Source organism: Sorex fumeus, unplaced genomic scaffold (genome assembly GCF_029834395.1).
Source record: "Sorex fumeus unplaced genomic scaffold, SorFum_2.1 ptg000098l, whole genome shotgun sequence".
NCBI lineage: Eukaryota > Metazoa > Chordata > Mammalia > Eulipotyphla > Soricidae > Sorex > Sorex fumeus.
This window is the reverse complement of record NW_026606155.1, coordinates 1,751,124-1,769,997: the sequence shown is the minus strand read 5'-3', so window position 1 is coordinate 1,769,997 and position 18,874 is coordinate 1,751,124. Positions and strand designations below refer to the sequence as shown.

The 18,874-nt window shown below is 56.2% G+C and overlaps 1 protein-coding gene across 1 annotated transcript; it reads left to right on the top strand.

Annotated features, from left to right (window-relative positions):
* Positions 1 to 2,414: 2,414 nt before the first annotated feature.
* Positions 2,415 to 15,094, top strand: OTUB2 (OTU deubiquitinase, ubiquitin aldehyde binding 2). Its single transcript, XM_056134244.1, has 6 exons — positions 2,415 to 2,575; positions 9,453 to 9,548; positions 10,618 to 10,736; positions 13,616 to 13,700; positions 14,163 to 14,357; positions 14,705 to 15,094. Exons 1-6 carry the CDS (start codon positions 2,573 to 2,575, stop codon positions 14,909 to 14,911), a joined length of 705 nt encoding a protein of 234 aa, XP_055990219.1. The 5' UTR covers positions 2,415 to 2,572; the 3' UTR covers positions 14,912 to 15,094.
* The last annotated feature ends 3,780 nt before the right edge of the window (positions 15,095 to 18,874 follow it).

Below are 18,874 nucleotides of genomic sequence, written 5' to 3'. Positions count from 1 at the left end.
TAACACCATCCTAAAAAAAAAAAATCAGCGTCTCCTTCAATGACAATGTACAAAGTGTTTCCATCCACCCCTGTAAGGGCTTTCCCATAGTGACTTCCCCAGACACACAGGACAGACGGTGTCGCTCCTGTTGTCAGTGAAGACTAGGCTTCAGAGAGGTGAAGAAGACATGCCGTCAGTCACATCGGCACAGGATGGGGTTCAGAGGAGCAAGGAGGGCCCCTGCAAGATTCATTCTCATAGTTGTCTTTCCTGGAATCGCCTAGAGGAAAGTATTCGGGGCCAGGGAGATGGTTCAAGGCCAGTTCCAGAGGCTCAGCCTGGCATGCTGGAGCCCAGAGTCTAATTCCTGGCCCTGGTATTTCTTTTTTTTCTTTTTCTCCCAATTTAAAAATTGTTAAAAATTTAATGTATTGGGGCTGGAGCGGTAGCACAACAGGTAGGGTGTTTGCCTTGCTTGCACGCAGCCGACCCGGGTTCGATTCCCAGCATCTCATATGGTCCTCCAATCACCACCAGGAATAATTCCTGAGTGCAGAGCCAGGAGTAACCCCTGAGCATCGCCGGGTATGACCCAAAAAGAAAAAAAAAATTTAATGTAGAAAGAAAATGTGGCAACTGTTGATACAATTCTAGGAGTAAAATTCATAATAAAGTTGCAATGTTCATATCAATAGATCTAGAAAATAAATTTATGTGAGCATGGTTATGTCTGATCGCAGCACTGCTAAGTCCTTGCCTAAGAAATTATGAAGCTTGTTGCTTCAGGAGTTGTCTAAGCCATGCACACATTTCCGGATGGGATGATCTGGAAAAGATTCCAAAGATTCCAGGAAGCCGAGATGCAGATGGTAGGCCGGGTTGCTGGGGCTTTGGGAAGTCTGAGGGATGGGTGGGGGCGGGGGGGGGGGACAGTGGGAGGCGTATGAGGCTGCCCACCCCAACTCCCAAAGAAACCCGAGAGGCCTCAGCCTGGAGGTTGGTGTCTCTGCAGAAACTGGTCGCGAGGAAGTGGAGCCCTTGACATAGCTGCAGTGCTGGGGGTGGACGCTGCCATAGAAGGTTTGGGGGTATTCGGTCCACCCACCTCCCCTGGGCATTCCAGGGAGTGTGTGTGTGTGGGAGGGGTGTGACCCTGGTATTTCTGAGCATCAGGACTGCTGGGTAAGTCACTGGGAGTGAGTTCTCCAATAACAATATTAGAGGAAACGGGCTGGAGAAATAGTACAACCGGGAGGGCACTTGCCTTGCACGTGGCCAACCCAGGTTAGGTTCCCCAGCACCCCATATGATCCCCTGATCACCGTCTGGAGTGATTCCTGCGCAGAGTGTCAGGAGTAAGCCCTGAGCATCACCCAGTGTGGCCAAAAAAATACGAACGAACAGAAAATTTAGAAGAAACATACTAAAAAGGCTGCTTGTAGATGAACAGATTTGTTTTGGGGGAGGGGAGTCACTCCCCATGGTGCTCAGGACTGAGCTCTAGGCTCAGGGATCATTCCTGATGGGCTCCGGGGACCACATGGGCTACAGAGGATAATATTGGGTGCTTTTGTTATTCCTTCTCCTCCCACCCAGACTCCCTGCCTCCTAGTAGATGATGTACCCTTGGCAGGTACAGATGTTTGTCTTCCCAGGAGCCCAGCCTGCTGCTGGTGCCCATGGGTGTGAGTGGGGTGGGGAGTTGTTTTCTACACTCCCAAGAGTGTGAATACTTGGGAGATGAAGGCAGGCAGCGCGCCCCATCTTCTGCCCTCCTCTCCCGCCCCAAGCAGCAACTTTAGCAGGGCTCGAATCTTCGAACGCTTCCTGCTCCTCCGTTTGATGTCCAGTAATAATGAGCTTGCACGCAGACTGCGTCGCCAAAACTGGTTCTCAGCCTGTGCCCTGGTACATACCTTTCTTTGTCAGACAATTGCAGAAGCACAGAATCAACCATCCCGGACATTCATTCAACAAACATTAATTGGGTGCCTGGAAACCAACTGATTCATGAGTTGGAATGGGGATAAAATACTGTTTAGAAGCTTCTATACAGCCGAGTACGGTCAAGTCTAGGACACGTGTCCACTGCATGCCGATCCCCTGATCTGGATCAACCTGACCTGGTTGGTGGATTAATCACGGCCAGCTAATCTTTCGGGAGACCTCAGCTGGAAACTTTTGTTAGGAGCCCTTCAAGCCTTTACCAAGTTAAAACCTGTCTTTCTGGGCCGGGCTAAACGCCGGGCCCGGGCTGAAAGGCTGCTGTGTCTTTAAGGGGGGGCGGCGCCCTGTCAAATGGGCCCTCTCGGCATAGGCTGCGGGCGCGTGAAGTCCCACCCACTTTCTGTGACGTCGTGCGGGCGCGGCTTCTGATTGCCCGCGCCCGACGTCAGTCGCGGGGCGTGTGTCTCGCTGGGACCCGGTGCAGGTGTGAGCGCAGGTTCGCGGAGCGGTCGGGTGTGTTCTCCGCTCGCCCCCCGCCGCCCGACCGACCCGACGGTGGAGCCGGCGAGTGACCCCCGCGGCGCCTTCCCGCACCGGATCGCTCCTCGCTGGGGCGGGACCTGGCCCGCAGGTTCTGGTCACTATGGTCAGTGGCGGCGCTGCTGGTGGAAGTGGAGGGGATCGGGAAGGGGGGGGAGCGGGACAGGGGCGCGGGGGGCGCGGGCACGCCCCCAGTGGCGTTCGAACCCCGGGAGTCGGGCCGAGCAGGGACCCCACCCCCCTCCCCCGTCCTTCCTTGGTCCGAGGACCGTGCCCAGCCGTCCCCCGTGGGCACTGCTCAGCCGGGGCGGCCAGCCCGACGGTCGATGGTGGGCTCCCTGGGGGTGGGGGGCTGGGGGGATGCAGGGCTAAGTTGCCCCTTCTTGATGCTCACCCCCCAATAGACACACAAAAGCAGTCAGCGCCCTCTGGACTCTAGGGCTCAGCCGGCAGACCCCCGCCTCCCCCCCCCCCCCCCCCACACACACACCCAGGTCTCTCGGGCTTGCAGGGATGGGGCCTCTGGGACCTCCCTCGTGGGACAGGCTGTCTCGGGTGCCCCAGGTGACTTAAGGGTCTCAGCAAAGCAAAATCAGCCGCCAGACCCTGCCTGGGCTTGGGTGGTGGGGAAACTGCAGCCGAGTGGGAACTGCAGCTGAGTGGGAAGGGGCTGGGGCTGATGGTGGGTGGTGGACTTGGGATTCCTGAGAATCGTGGTTCCTGTGGCACCGTGAGGCCCTCCAGGTTAAGGTGTGAGGGCCAGGGCCAGGCAAGCTGAGGGGGGCCTGGTGATCACCTACAGCCTTTGGGTCTGAGGCTGGCAGTCACGAGGCCCTGAGTTCGAATATCACCTTCACCCCTTGGAGAGTCACCTGGGCACATGTCCCATGGGCAGCTGCGAGTATCAGGAGGTGACAGGTTTTGAGTGTGTGTGCTGTGCCAGGAGCCCCTCCTGCCGTGTCTGGGAGGGAAACGAGTCGCCACAGGGGACACTGCTGGGCTGGGGCACAGCTCAGAGAGTAGTACAGGAGACTGGCGTGCAGGAGGGCGGCGTGGGTCCCAGCCACCTGAGCTCCAGCTGACCCTACATGTCATCCTGCCACTGCTTGCCGCTGCCTGGTGGGGTGGAGTCTCAGGGGTACCTCCAGCATCTGCTTCCTGCTTCTCCCCAGCAGCCCAGGGGTTCACCTGGTCCTGCAGCTGCTGGAAGGGGCCCCGTGTTTCTGCATCACCCTCCAGGGAGTGGCAGGAACTGCAGTAATAATGGGGTTAGCCACTGTCAGCCACACCTCCAGGCTGGGGTGTCTCGTGACTGTCCCTGGTAGGAGAGCGTGGGGGGGGGTTGGGAGCCCCACCATGCTAGCCTTTGTGCTGCACTGGGAGCCCCAGACTCATCGCCCACTGCGCGCTGGACTCAGGAGACAGGAAGTTACAGGGCAGGTGTCACCCCCATGCCCTCTCACCATGCAGAGGAGCCCCAGGTACCTGATGGACAGAGAGGGGTTTAGCCCACCCTCCAGAAGCCTGCCTGGGATCCCTGGTGAGAGGCTGCTGACTTCGGTGCTCAGCGTTTATTGAGCTCTGGGGTGTGTGCCGCATGGATGGAGCGAGTGTGTGCAGGGGACGTGAAGTGTGTCCGTCTTAGGTCAGAGGGGCTGTGCCCGGGACGGGCCCTGGTTGGAGAACTGCGCCCCCCCCTGTACTCCCCAGGAAGGCAACAGCCAGGCAAGCCCAGGGCAGCCGCCCGCTAGAAGGTTGTATGTGGGGAGGGGGCTGGCACTCACCCCAACTGGGCAGAGCACACCCTGAGGTCAGTGGGGGTGGAGCGGTCCCACAGCAGGAAGCCTGTGCACACAAGGGAGTGGGAGGTCTTGAACCGGGTGTTGAAGGATGTATAGGAGTGTTCAGGAAGGCTTTCAGGAGTCTGTTCTAGCAGGGTGTTGCAGAGTACCTGAGGGCTGGCCTGGAAACATGGTGTGGAGTGGGGTGCTCTGGGTGGGAGCAGAGTGTTGGGTGCAGGAAGCTCGAGGGGACGGGAAGAGGTGAGGGAAGGAAACGGAGGGGCCCGTGCTGACCTCCATGCTGAGGGCGCCCAGGGTCCACTGCTTCTGCCTGTGGAGGGCGCCAGAGGATGGATGGTTGACTTGACCTTTTGGGGGGTGGACACAGGTTGGGAGTTGGCCAGGCAGAAGCCAGGGCCCGCTCACCCTTTGTTCACTCACCCCTCACTGTGCCCGGGCCCAGGGGTGGGGTCTGGTGACAGGTGTGTGTCATGGGGTTGACATTTGAAGGTGAGAGATGGATCAGAGGCCAGGTCACTCAGTGAACTCGCACAGCAGATGAGCACTGGAGAACTCTAGCAAGTCAAGGCAGTAGGGAAGGATCAGGGAGAGTTTAAGTGGTTTGTCAGGGAAGGCTTCTTGGAGGAGGAGGAGGAGGAGGAGGAGGCCCATGCCGAGCTGGGGCTATTCTGGCAGTGGGAAGTTCATGTGCAAAGGCCCTGAGGTTGGATTGGTGTGTCTGGGTGGAGGAACACAGTTTCTGTGGTTGGGGCTCAAGGAGAGTGAGGTGAGCAGGGGCCAGAGGGGGTCACAGGGGCCGAGTCTATCCTGGTGAGGCATCTTTGGCTCAAGCACTGGTGGCATGGAGGGGCCTGAGGGACAGCTGGGGGTGCCAAGGCAGACGGGAAGGTGGCAGGAGAGCACAGGAAGGCTGAGGACTCGGGGTGGTGGACATCTGGGTGTCAGGCTGAGCCTGAGCGCCAGGGGCAGATCACAAGGGACCAGCTCCAAGTGCCAAGGGCCACTGGGAGGAGGTGGCCAGATGTTCAGTCTGAGTTCAGGGCCCACAGGAGAGTTGAGAGAGGAGATGTGGGGGGCGGGGTGGGGGGGAGAGTGAAGGGGCCGACAGTCATGGAAGCTTCCAGAAACCCTTAGATGCAGGAGCTGAACTGTCCCCTAGAAAGCCCCGAAAGGTGCAGGCCAGGAAGGGGCGCCCTGGGAAGGGAGGAGCTTCTGCTAATTTGTTGTCGTGGAAGCAGGAAGCTAATTTGGGGCTCTGGGCCTCCCCTTCATCTGTGGCCGCCAAGCTCAGCTCATCAATTAAGGTGTTTGCTTCTCCTGCATTTGTCCCTCCAGGCTGGTGCCTGGAAGGGGGCATTTAAAGGGGCGCAGCCTTCTGGCCCCCTCCCGTCCCCAGAACGGACAAGCCAGGGCCGAGCCCCAATAAAGGGAGGGTGACGGTGCCTGACCTTGCGGGAGTTGGGAGCGTGAAGACCGGACACCCCGTGAGCTGGGCAGGCCCAGTCTGCCCTGCAAGCCCCGGGATCACAGGGGCTCAAAGGCTGGCACTCCGGCTGGGCAGGGAGGGGACCTCTTCGTGACCCTACTGGGCTTCATCTTTTCCAGAACCCTCCAGGGTGTCCCATTCGGCAGCCCTGGTGGCCCAAATTGCCCTGGGCTGAGGGGAGTGGGTGAAGGTTGGCGAGCAGAGTTTTGCTCGCCCCAGGCTAGTGGTGGAAGTCTGGGGGCTCCGTGGGTAGGTTGAGGTCTATGGAGAGGCTTTGGGGAACAGGCCGTGTGAATTCCAGGCTCCCGGAGGACTTCAAATGGGTCTGAAACCCCAGAGATGCTCCCGGGCGTCAGGCTGGTTCCCAGAGTCGCTGGGGAGAGCCCTGGATTGGGGGTTGTCCCCTTCTCCCCTGCTTCCCCCACAAAACCCAGTCTGAGCCTGTCAGAAACAGCTTCTGAGCCAGGGTGTTGTATCCGGGCCTGGTTCATGAGCATCACTTGGTGAGCCAGGAATTGGGGGTGGGGGGGTGGTTAGGGGAGGAAGGACCCTGGCCGGCGGCTGGATCAGGCCTGACCTGACACCGTGAGGCGTGGCTCGTCTGTTCCTTCTCCATAGCAGCCTCATTGCTAAGCCCGGCCTTAAAGAACAAAACACCCATTAGCCTGGCCTGTAAACGAGACTTGAGCTGCCCCGCAGGGTGCAGGCAGGGGAGGGGAAGGGCTGGGGAGGGGAATAGGCACCAGTGGGGCAGGACCCCCCACTTGTCCTGGTAAGCACCTGAGTGGCGCTAGGGGGCGCTGGAGCCACCATGAGCCTCCACGGTGCTGAGGGGGTTCTTGGAGGCCACGGAACCGGAGGCCTTGGGGCAGGAGAGGAGACTCAAATAGAAGCAAGACAGTGAAGGCCGCAGAGTAACCCGCACACACCAACACATTCTGCTTTTATTCACCCTAGGAGCCGTGCCCAGCGGTGCTCAGGGCTCACTCGGGGCTCTGCGTTCAAGGAACACTCCTGCAAGGTTTCAGGGGCCCCATATGGGGTGTCAGGGTGGCCACTTGCGAAACAAGTGCCTTGGCCGCTGTTTGATCTCCCGACTCTAGCCCCAAACATCTCCATTTTACAACAGGACACATGCAAGGTCCTTGGAGAGGCCTATGCCCAAGAGGGGAGGATGATGCCGACATGGGGTGCAGGGGCAAGCAGGGGAGCTGGGAGCTGGTGTCTCACGGGTCGAGGTGGAGTTTGGGGAGATGAACGTTCTGGAAGTGGTAGTGGATGGTGAGTCGGCCGCATGCTGGTGTCTGCATAGCCAACGGGCTGATTTTTTTTTTCTTTTTTCTTTTTTGCTTTTTGTTTGCCTTACAAGTGGCCAACATGGCCGACCCAAGTTCAATTCCTCTGCCCCTCTTGGAGAGCCCACCATGCTACCGAGAGTATTTCGCCCATATGGCAAAGCCTGACAAGCTATCCGTGACGTATTCGATATGCCAAACACAGTAACAACAAGTCTCACAATGGAGACTGGGCCCGCTTGAGTAAATCAATGAACAACGGGAGGGCAGTGCAGTGCAGTGCAGTGCTTTTTGGGTCACACCAGGCTATGCTCAGGGCTGACTCCTGGCTCTGCACTCAGGAATCACTCCTGGCGGTGCTCAGGAGACCATATGGGAATGCTGGGAATCGAACCTGGGTCGGCTGCATGCAACGCCAAGGCCCTACCCACTGTGCTATCACTCCAGCTCCCAGGCTGATAGGGGACACTGTGTAATGTGTATTTTGCCATACGGGGAGGGACAAATGCACGTTGGCAATCACCCCATGGGGACTCTTCTGGAGTGAGGGGCGCTGGAGGATGGGGACAGGCCAATGACAAAGGCTTCTCTGAGCAGATGGGCGGCATGGACATTAGCCAGGGACAAGGCTGAGCGGCCACTGGCCTGGGCCTCGGGGACAGAGAGTGATGGTGGCCGTGGGACGCCCCTGCAACACGCCCATCAGAGCTGCTGGCCGGCCAGTGGAAAGTGCATTTCTGTTACCCCTGGCCCCTGGCGGCGTCCTCCTCCCAGTTGTGCTTGGGGCCCGGCGACTGTATGTCAGGGCTGTAGGGGATGACACGATACTGGCCTCGTCTCAACGACATGCTGCTTTCTTACGTGACATGCGTGCCGAGACGGGAGCCACGCCCGGGCAGGCTGAAGGTTCGGGTGCTCCTGCCACCCCCGAGCGCTGAGGCTGCACGGGGGAAAATATAAGGTGGGAGATGAGGCTGGTTGAAGAGATGGCGGTCCTGGCTCAGCAGTGGAGGACGTGAAACCCACCCCAGCAGCCAGCTTGTAGCTGGCCTGTGTTCGCACACGTGCACCCACCTGCACCACCAGCTGTGACCCCGAGGCTGCACGCACCGTCGGGTGGCCCTGGAGTACCCAGCAGGGCAGGATCCTGGGGCCTCGCACTCACCGGTTCCCCGCACTGGCAGAGCATCACCAGAAACGGCCTTGCCCCCCACCCCCGGGAACTACTCGGGAGACCTCCCCCCCCAAAAAAGGAACGGAGATGTGCAGTTTGTGTGCCGGTCGGGCTACCCTCCCTCCTCCCTGACACTTTTTTTAAAATTTTTTATTAGTGAAACACCATGAGGTACAGCTGTAGACTTACAAATTTTTGTGCTTGGGTTTCAGTTATGCAATGATCAAGTACCCATCCCTCCACCAGTGCCCATTTCCCACCACCACGGATCCCAGTATCCCTCCTACCCCCCATCCCCCTCATCCCACCCTGCCTCTGTGGCAGGGCATTCCCTTTTGTTCTCTCTCTCCTATTGGGTGTTGTGGTCTGCAAAAGAGGCAATAGGTGACAATCATGTTCGGTCTATAGTCTACTTTCAGCATGCTTCTCCCATCCTGGGAGAATCCTCCCAACACCCTTTATTTGGTGTTCTCTTCTCTATCTGTGCAAGGCAGACGCCCTACCCACTGGGCTGGAGCGATAGCACAGCAGGTAGGGTGTTCGCCTTACAAGCGGCCAACATGGCCAACCCGAGTTCGATTCCTCCGCCCCTCTCGGAGAGCCCGGCAAGCTACCGAGAGTATTCGATATGCCAGACACAGTAACAACAAAGTCTCCAATGGAGATGTTACTGGGCCCGCTCGAGCAAATCGACGATCAACGGGAGGGCCTTTACCTTTACCTTACCTTTTCTCTATCTGAGTTTCCTTTTCCCCTAGCACGTGTGGCTGGCCTCCAAGCCATGGAGCAAAATTCCTGGTACTAATCTCGGCCACTCTCCTTTGCAGCCCTGCGGGCCACAGGCTTGGGTCTCTGGGCTGCATTCTGAGCTGTCGCAGGTAGGGGGTGCTGTCTTCACCTGCTGCTCCGTGATCACTCCGTGTGTTAATTCCTGCATCTGGCAGCCTTGCTGGGAAGAGGCTGTGAGGGGGGTACAGGGTCCTGGACCCTCTATTTCCAGCCTGTGTGAGTGTTCGTTGCAGACCTGACCTCAGAAACCGTTGGGGGGAGGAAAGGGGGCGTGGCAGCGTTAGTCCGGCGATGGGCAACTTCTAACAGAAAGGTCCCAGGTTTGTGCCCTGACTCTGTGTGGTTACAAGGTGAAACCCTATGTCATACATCCTGTCTGGGGCCCATCCTCTCCGTGCCCTTTACCATGGTCCCAGCTAGTCTGCTTCCTCTTTCAGAGTGAAACATCCTTCAACCTAATATCAGAAAAATGTGACATCCTCTCAATTCTTCGGGATCACCCTGAAAACAGGATTTACCAGAGGAAAATCCAGGTGAGGACCCTGGAGGAGGCGGCACTTGGCGGGAGGGTGCTGGTCACCGAGAAGCGGGTAATGCTCTGAAAGCAAAGCCGGCTGGCTCCGTGATGGAACCCGAGCCCTGAGCAAAGGCAAGGGCTCCCCCCACACTGAATGTTGGGCCTTGACCTGGAGAAATCCTGTTACGATTTGTTTGTTTGGGGACACGCTTGGATCTGCTCAGGGCTCACTCCTGGTGGGGTTCCGAGGACCAGATGGGGTGTTGGGGATGGAACCTGGGTTGACCGTGCAAGGCCAGCACTGTCAACGCTGGCTGCCCCGTTTTTCTTAATGCCTTTGTGCCCCAGGCGAGCTGTTAGGGGTGCTCCCAGTATTGGGGGAATCGGGGCTTTTTATCCCCATCTTTCAGCTGAGGAAACAGCCCAGTACTGGAATGGCCTTCTCTGCCCCCAGAAAAATGCCACTGGCCCTACCTCCCTTCTGCCTTCATGGACATGCAGCCATCTCCGCTTCTCCTCATGGTTTATCCCAGGGGCTGTGACCCTGGTGCAGCCACAGGGATTATTTCCAGGGCAGGAGCAAGGCCTGGAGACTCTCAGGTCCCGGATGCCATCTCTGGAGATGAGAATAGGGTTCGAGGGACACACTTGTCCTTTCCTGCCGACCCGTCTCTAGGTCTTCCAGTTTTGTAACAGCTAGGCACAGGGACACTCTGGCCCCTAGCGAACCATGCCTGGTGGTCAGAAGCCCTGACCGCTGCCCCCCCCCCCCCCCCCCCCAGATAGCAAAGGAAACTCCGGGTCAGGAGACAGGAGGGGGTGATGTGTTTGAAGCACTGGCCAGATGGCTAAGTGGACCTAGGGCCCAGCCCCCCACACCTCACCCTCTGTGCTGGAAGCCGTGCCCAGTCTGAAGTCTGGTCACACCCCACCCCTCCTATCCGACGCTGTAGCTGGCAGAGGGCAGGGACCGCTGGGGACAGGTTGCCCTCTGCGTAGTTTCGTGCCTTAGAGGACAGAGACCAGCAGGCGCCGCTCCCGTGGGGGCCCCTGCCGCCACCGACCCTGGCCCGTTTCTCCTACAGGAACTCAGCAAAAGGTTCACCGCGATCCGCAAGACCAAGGGGGACGGGAACTGCTTCTACCGGGCCCTGGGCTATTCTTATCTGGAGTCACTGCTGGGGAAGAGCCGAGAAATCCTCAAGTGAGTGGGCCCTGGGGCCACGGGTGGGCTCACCGGCTAGGTGCTCCCAGAGGATCTTTCTGGGGGCAGATTAAGGCCACCAGGCAGCGATGTCCACAGTAGGGGACACCCACTGCCTGCCGCGGCAGAGGTGGGAGAGGTAAGAGACTGCAGATGGGATCGGAAAGGGTTCAGGCACTTGTCTGGCATGCAGTCACCTGAAGTCCCAGCACCCCGTATGATCCCCAAGCCTCGCCAGAAGTGACCCCTGAGCACAGAGACAGGAAGAAGCCATGAGCACCGCCTGATGTGGTCCAAAAAGTGGGGGAGGGTGTGCGGGGGGGGGGGAGGGAGAGGAGGAAAGAGGAGGATGGAATAAGACAGCCTTTTTTTTGGGGGGGGGGGGGCACTTTCCAGCCTTCAGGACTAACGCGATGGTGATGGTGGGTGGCTGTCACGGGAAGCAAAGCAGGCTGACACAGCCAGAGGGGTTCCACTGAGTGGCAGTGCCCACCGCCTCTGGTCCCCTGGGGAGAGCTAGGCTGGGACATACTCCCACCCTCACCTGCGACAGAAACGTCTCCAGATGCTCCCAAAGTGTGGGCCCGCAGCTTACTGCGCTTGGCCAGCTGCAGGACGCCCACCCCTGCCCAGTGGAGAATCAGTTTCTGCCTGGAAAGCTCTGAAGGACAGACTGACGCTTGGGACAGGCCAGCGCAGCAGGCTGGAGGGTGAAGCAAAGGTTTCAGGTGATGCCAGCTCACCTGCTGGTGCTCTAAATGCACTAAGCCCAGGCACCACGTCTGCGTCCAGCATTCACTTGAACCTGAAGTCCTCTCTTGAGATACCCCTCAAGAAAAGTCCTTTCAAAGTCAGGCTGCCCTGGGCAGAGCAGCTGGTCGCCCGGGAGCCGTGACAGAGACGGATGAGAACTCAGGCTTTTTCAGGCCTGTGACACACATGCATCCTATAGACCACACAGATGGAGGAGTTCCCAAACTTGCCACTTTTTTCGTTGGTTTGGCGGTCACCCCCAGTGGTACTCAGGAGTTACTCCTGGCTCAGTACTCAGGAATTCCTTCTGGTGGTGCTCAAGGAATGCTAGGGATCCGGGATGGCAGCGTGAGAGGCAAATGCCCTATCCGCTGTACTAAGCTCCGGCCAAGACTTCCTACTTGTAGGCCTTATTATCTGGGAATCACATCTCCTAAGGCTCCAGCTCTCAGAGGCTGTGATACCGCTCAAGTATGAGACGGGAAAAAAAAAAAATTTATTTTTTAGATTCCACTAAGAACAGCAGTAGGGTGTTTGCCTTGCACGCAGCCAGCCCGGCTGAGCAGGGTTCGATTCCTCTGTCCCTCTTGGAGAGCCCGACAAGCTACCGAGAGTATCTCACCTGCACGGCAAAGCCTGGCAAGCTACCCGTGACGTATTGGATATGCCAAACACAGTAACAACAAGTCTGACGATGGAGACGTTACTGGGCCCGCTCAAGCAAATCAAGAACATCTGTCATTTGGGGCACAGCCCACCTAGATTTGATCCCCAGCACCGTGTGTAGTGCCCCGAGCCCTGTCAGGAGTGATTCCTGAGCACAGAGCTAGGAATAAATCCTGAGCATCTCTGGGCGTGACCCCCAGCCCCGACCCCCCCCCCCAAAAAAAACAAAACATCCATTCATCAAACTGTCAACCTGAACAGAAGTTGGAAAGAACCGTTTTAGCTCTCATGGACAACTTCCATGGAGGGAGTTACATGCCCACATGGAAACAATTAAGTTCAGAACTGGGAATTCAAAAGAACTGACTGACAGTATAGTGGGGAGGGGACGTGCTTTGCACATGGCTGACCTGGATTTGATCCCCAACACCCCATATGGTTCCCTGGGCACCACCACGAGTGATCCCTGAGCACAGAGCCAGGAGTAAGCCCTGAGCAATGCCAGGTGTGCCCCCAAACGAAAACAAATGCAAAAAATAAGATGTGGAATCAGCAAGAGAACGGGCACTCTAAATGGAGCCTGAGCACACTGAATTGCTGGTGTCCCAAGAGCATCTAGAGAAGGTGCTGTGGCTGGCAGTGTGGTAAAGGGGACAGGAACCTCCCCTGGTGAGGATGCAGAGAACTTTGTTGATAGGACAACACAGGATTAAGGGCAGACTTGGCCAGTGCCACTGTATCTGCAGGACTTCGCAGAATAGCCCAACACACTTTCCTATGCACTGGGAAACCACGTAATCAGCTGCTTCTGAGGACCACTCTATTATGATCCTGGTCTGACTGCAGGGGTCTCAAACTGAACTTGCAATATCTCTGGCTTGCCTGTATCTCCCGAGGGGAAAGTCAACCTTGGCTGAGAGCCACCAGGTTAGACTAGCGTGTTCTGTTAAAACACAGAGATTGTCTCCACAGTCTGGAAATACAGAAGGCAGGCGGATCCTTCACCTGAATACAATCCCCGTCATGCGACCATTTGGAATGGTGGCTGTTGAGCCTGGGGCACTTACACAGAGAAACACATCCCTAACCCAGGGGGTGTCTGGGGGGGGAGGGAGGCAGGCAGGCTGCGAGGCTGTAGGGATGAGAGGGCACCTCCTGAGGGCAGTGCTGTGGTCCTGTGCAGGAAAGATCCTTGCAACTGCCCAGGGCACACAGGTGACACTGTGCAGGACCCCCTGGAACAAGGGGCAGTCGAGGGCCCATGAGAGGCAGTGAGCATGTCTGAGAGGAGACTGCCTCAGTTTCCCCTGGGAGGTGGGTCGAGCAGTTCTCCAGGGCTCATGCATGGTGGGGAGCGAAGGTCAGCATGGACCCTGGAGGGCAGAGAAGCCCTGCGTATTGTGACAGGGTGAGTGGAAGAAACGGCTGATAGCAACTGCCTGAGTCTCCCCCTGCTTTAGGTTCAAAGAGCACGTACTGCAGACCCCAAACGACCTTCTGGCTGCTGGCTTTGAGGAGCACAAGTTCCGAAACTTCTTTAACGCTGTGAGTGAGCTGAGCAGGTCTGCGGTGGGGCCCGGAGGGAGCCGACGGGCTGGAACCCCCGCCACCCACCACTCTGCGGCTCTGCCCTTATTGCTGCTTCCCGCGCGTGGGGGGACGGGGGGGGATGGGACACAGGGCACCCGGGGACTCCCTGCTATTCCTCTGGGAAAAGACACCTTCTGTGGGGCAGTTGGTCTCACGCTGGAAAAACCTCTGGTCCCCTTCAGTCCATCCCAGTGACTAAGCCCTCGGCTGCTGTTCCGCAGACAGGGCCCTGGGCTCAGGTCCCCAAGGCTGTGTAACTCTGTAACTTAACTCCCATGGGATCTCAAGTTTACTCCATCCTTCAATTTGAGAATCTGAAACTGAGGAATCCATGGGGGGGTGGGGGGGTGGGATGGGGGATCAGGGGAGGGTCAAGGGATGGGGACAGGACTAGTGGTGAAACCTGGTCTGGTTCAGTTCTACAGTGTGGTGGAGCTGGTGGAGAAGGACGGCTCCGTGTCCAGCCTGCTGAAGGTGTTCAATGATCAGAGCTCTTCAGACCGCATCGTGCAGTTCCTGCGTCTGCTCACCTCTGCCTTCATCAAGAACCGCGCAGACTTCTTCCGACACTTCATCGACGAGGAGATGGACATCAAAGACTTCTGCACTCATGTAGGTGGCCCGCAGCCTCAGGCTTTGGGAAGTCTGCACCCACCCCTGGAAGCTACTCCTGTCCCTCTCCTAGAGACCTTAGTGGAGGACAGAGGTGGTGCGTGTCTCTGACCGGCTGTTTGATGGGGCTGACACCCAAACACCTGGACTCAAACTCAAACCTTACAGTTCTGGTGATCTCTGTGAAACGGCTCTCAGCACCTAGCTCAGGGCTGTTGTGAAAATTATTTCTGAGAACAGATGCCCTGACCTCTGACCTCTGACCCCAGACGCCAGGGCCATACAGCTCACTTGTCTCCTGCCAGGCTTTACTCCTAAACTGGGTGTTTTTGTTTGGGGCTTTGCAGGAAGTAGAGCCCATGGCCATGGAGTGTGACCACATCCAGATCACGGCCCTGTCCCAGGCGCTGAACATCGCCCTGCAGGTGGAGTACGTGGACGAGATGGACACAGCCCTGAACCACCACGTGTTCCCCGAGGCGGCCAGCCCTTCCGTTTACCTGCTCTATAAAACATCCCACTACAACATCCTTTACGCAGCTGATAAACGTTGATTACTTCTAGGCCACGCAGTGGCGCCTGTCACCTACCTAACGGGACTGCATTCTGAACGGAACATTCTGGCTTTTCAATTTTTTAAGCGATTTAGACTGTAGTTAGAAACGTACAGCTTTCTGGGCAAAGCCACTGGGAATGAGGCCTGCTCACCATGGACTGTGATAACTTGGCGACGTTTTGTCATTTATCGCCAAAGAAGAGCGAATGCTTCCTAGCTCTGAGTTGGAAGCCAGAGCCTTGTTTCAGCTCCTGGTTCCCTGGGACTCGGGGAGCCGCCTCCTTTCTCCGGTCTGGCCTGTCACATGGAAAAGGTTACTGACTGCTGCATAAAAACGAGGTCCCCTGATTTCTTGTCACCAGAGGCACCTGCCTCTGTGTACAGGAGAAAAAGCTTAAGGTCAACTATCATGACTATAAAAAGAAAAATCAAGTCCAATCAGCTGCTGGACTGAACTTTGGTGGCTGACTGACTCTGATGGCCAGTTGAAGCCCTCTTGAAAATGAGGGTCTCAGTGTCGTTCCAAACACACATGATGACATTTCCTTATTTCCGGGTAATTTGAGGAAAGAGACTCACTGATGCCAAAGTCTAGAAACGCGCCTTCAGCATCAAGACTGTGCTGTTAATGGCAAACCCCGCTACCTCTCAAAACACCTGCTATTGGAGGGTAGTTCTTTAGGGCTCTGTCATCAGCCCCACCTGCAGAGAGCAGGACTAGGGTTTGGTCCCCACCAGATCCTCCAAGTTGAGAAACCGACACCGGCGCAGACCCCAGGTGAACACCATGGGCATTTTGCAATATCCCCTCTACCCGCGTGTCCACTTCTTCCCAATCTATGTGCTGTGACAGGTTTGGTGGCAAAGGCCAGAGGAAGATGAAAAAAACTGGCAGGTGGGAGATTTTCTTTGTAGAAATGACCTGGCAGCCGAAAGCCTTGGCCCAGGCCCTCCTCAGTCACTCACCTGGACGTGCCCCTTCAAAAGCTCCCCACCTTGGTATTTCAGGAAGCCCAACAGCCCCGACGAGCCGGGGCCACTTCTAGTAAGCTCCTTTATTCTGCAGAAACGGAGCAGGTGGGGGTGGGAAAGTGCCCTATGGGCTGCTTCATCACAGGCCTTCTCACAGGTTTGCCGGGGACTCATTACAATCTGTGGTGCTGTGGTGCCACTCTGGGCACCAGGCAGACTCAGCAGCCAACCGCCAAGTCCCTGAACACCAACATTGGATTTCTATCACTCTTCTGCCTTCATGAACACAGTTCTCAGGGTTAGTAGGTAGGAAGCAGTTTCTCATTCTGCGCACATCTCAAGCTTAGATCCAAGAGCACAGGCTAAGTGACTGTCACTTTCCAAAGAACATAAAGCTGACCAGATCTCTACATTGTGACCTACCCGACTCTGGATAGGAGCGTTGGGTTCTGTGACAAGTGCACTGGAAGAGGTGGGGGAACGTGTTGAATGCTACCAGAATAACCCCGTTTCTAAACTGCAGCGCTGTTAGAAGCCCCTACCTCAATACTCTGGTAGACCTCCCAAGAGATTCTTCTCTGAAATGTGCCTAGGTAGTGCTCCACGCCTACAGTGCTCATATGGGACCCTCTTCGCAGAGAAAGTCTTACCGGTTTACAATCAGGAGTCCGAGGGAGGCAGGCCTAGTATTCTTATGGTCCTCCCCTCTGCTTTCCCCCTTCTACAAACCCACTGGCCAGTCCACTCCCCCCAGCTCTCGTCCCTGAGAGAAAGCACTAGGGAGAACAGGAGTGCCAGACTTTAGTGAAATTTCGGTATAAATGGTTAAAATCTGGAAATTCACAGGAGTTAACTTGTTTACAGAAGCTGGTCACAATGCCATCAAACTTTTCACCCCTCCTTTCAGACCAAAAGCTGGAAGGGATGTTGGTCTAACAGCACATCTTTCAACTGCACACTTACTACTTTCTTTCCAAAGGAAATTTATAGAGCAATGTGAATATTTAGTACCAAGGGGGGGAGGGGAAGCAAAATGTTCTTGCTTTTTGCTATTTTAAGAGCGCGCACGCACACACCCACAAGGGATGGGTGGGTGACTGGAGTCAGACTGACTAGGATCAATTCTGTGTGTCATTTTGGCTAAGTCACTTCACCTGTAAGCCACAATTCATTTGTAAAATGGAAACAGTCTCTACTATCAGTATTTGCCATTAAAATGGAACAATACCATTTGTGTGAAATAAGTACAAGACCAGACACGTACTAAGTATTCTGGTGATGGGAAGCCCCTACCTCAATACTCCTTCCACTGCAAAAAGAGGGGACTGTGCCAGTGGGGCAGGCAGCAGCTTCCCAAACAGCAGGCAGGGAAGGGTGACGAGTCCGGGAACCAAACCATTCCCACACGGGGCTGTGGTTCACCAAGAAGCAGCCTCGAGGCCCTATGGAAACATTTCCTACTAGTCAAATAGTTCCCACCACGACATCTGCCCTGATTTCCGGTTTCACAGCACCTCTGCGAGGCTTACCTGTATTAAATTGGGAGGCAGCGGGGAGGACTTATGTCAGGGGAAGATCCGACACTACCTACCTACCCTTGGGCTGGAGGACCCTCACGCTCAGCAGAGTTTCACCTCCTGTTATCAGAGACCAGAACTGCCTACGAGGCAGGTCTGTTAAAGTCCACCCCCTTAGTGTATCACTATGCCAACACCAGAATGTGAGGTTAGCGAACAAAGGCAGAATGTCAATGGGTCTCAACAGATCTCTGCTTGACCTCTTGCCTCTCACAGGCTCAGGTGCTAAGAGACACGGATCCTGTTTGTACTGTGGCTGCATTATCTGGAAAATGCAGTGGTCCTTCGACTGTGGTCAAGTGTCTGACCTCACAAATGGGCAACTTTCTTCTGCTTTCTTGTCTTCTCCAGTTCACAGTGACACTCTATGGTCATATATTCTCTTTAAGAACTGAAGCAAACCTCTGAAATAGCCCTAGGTCCATGAAGAAGTCCACCTGGGCGCTGTCACTAGGTTACTGTGTAATCCTGAGCACATCTTGAACATTCAGCATCAGCTTCCTCAACTCAGACCTGTCTCAGAGACTTTGGTTAAACAAAGTATATACCAGTATTTTAACAGTGCCTGGTGATGCTGACGGGAATCAGATTACTCTGGATCCGAGTCCCCTCAAGTGCCCTCTCTAGATCCATAGATCCCTGATGCACGTAGCCAGGCTGTGCCTACTGAACACCTGTTCAGGAGCTCAGATTTGGTCGTACAGAAATAGCTGTAATCACTCATTCAGACTGGCAGAAACAGTTGGGGTAGCACCAGATCATTCATTCCGTCAGTACATTCTCACCAACCCTCACCAGCACCGAAGCATTTTGCAAGGGGGAAGCAAGCAGCCTTGAGACCCCTGCCCCCGGCCCCTCTACCCCAAGAGCATGGGTATACTATGGGAGCCTGTGGGGAACACTTTACCTCCCGGGGTCAGGACTTCGAGCACACACAGCCTGCATTAGGATGGGGATGACAATCAGGGAAAAGCCTGTGCAAAACACAGGACGAGTGACTTGTGGGACTGTGGGCAGCAGCTGGTTCTACCCTTGGTGGAGGAGAATGCAGACAAGGGGCTGGAGATACCAGCTAGTGTGCAGGTTCTCCATGCCGCACAAGCCGGCCGGCTCATACCCATGTCAGCACCATGATGTTAGGGAAGCCCTGTGCTCTCTGAACCCAAGGACAGCAATCTCCTGTCCACTCCAAGGCGGCTCAGATAATGCTATGAGCTGCAAGCAAGAGAAAGAGCTGGAGCAAAGAAGCTGGGAAGAGTTTTACTGTGGGGAGAAGCAGGAATACCTTGTTACGAGGGGGCTGGAGCAATAGTAAAGCAGGTAGGGCGCTTGCATTGCACATGGCCAACCCAGATTCAATCCCCAGCATCCCCCAAACACTGACAGCAGTGATTCCTTAGTGTAGAGGCAGG

Coding starts and splice junctions, on each gene's coding strand:
- OTUB2 (XM_056134244.1), top strand. Junction 9,549..10,617: donor TTTACCAGAGGAAAATCCAG/GTGAGGACCCTG, acceptor TTTCTCCTACAG/GAACTCAGCAAAAGGTTCAC. Junction 13,701..14,162: donor TCCGAAACTTCTTTAACGCT/GTGAGTGAGCTG, acceptor GGTCTGGTTCAG/TTCTACAGTGTGGTGGAGCT.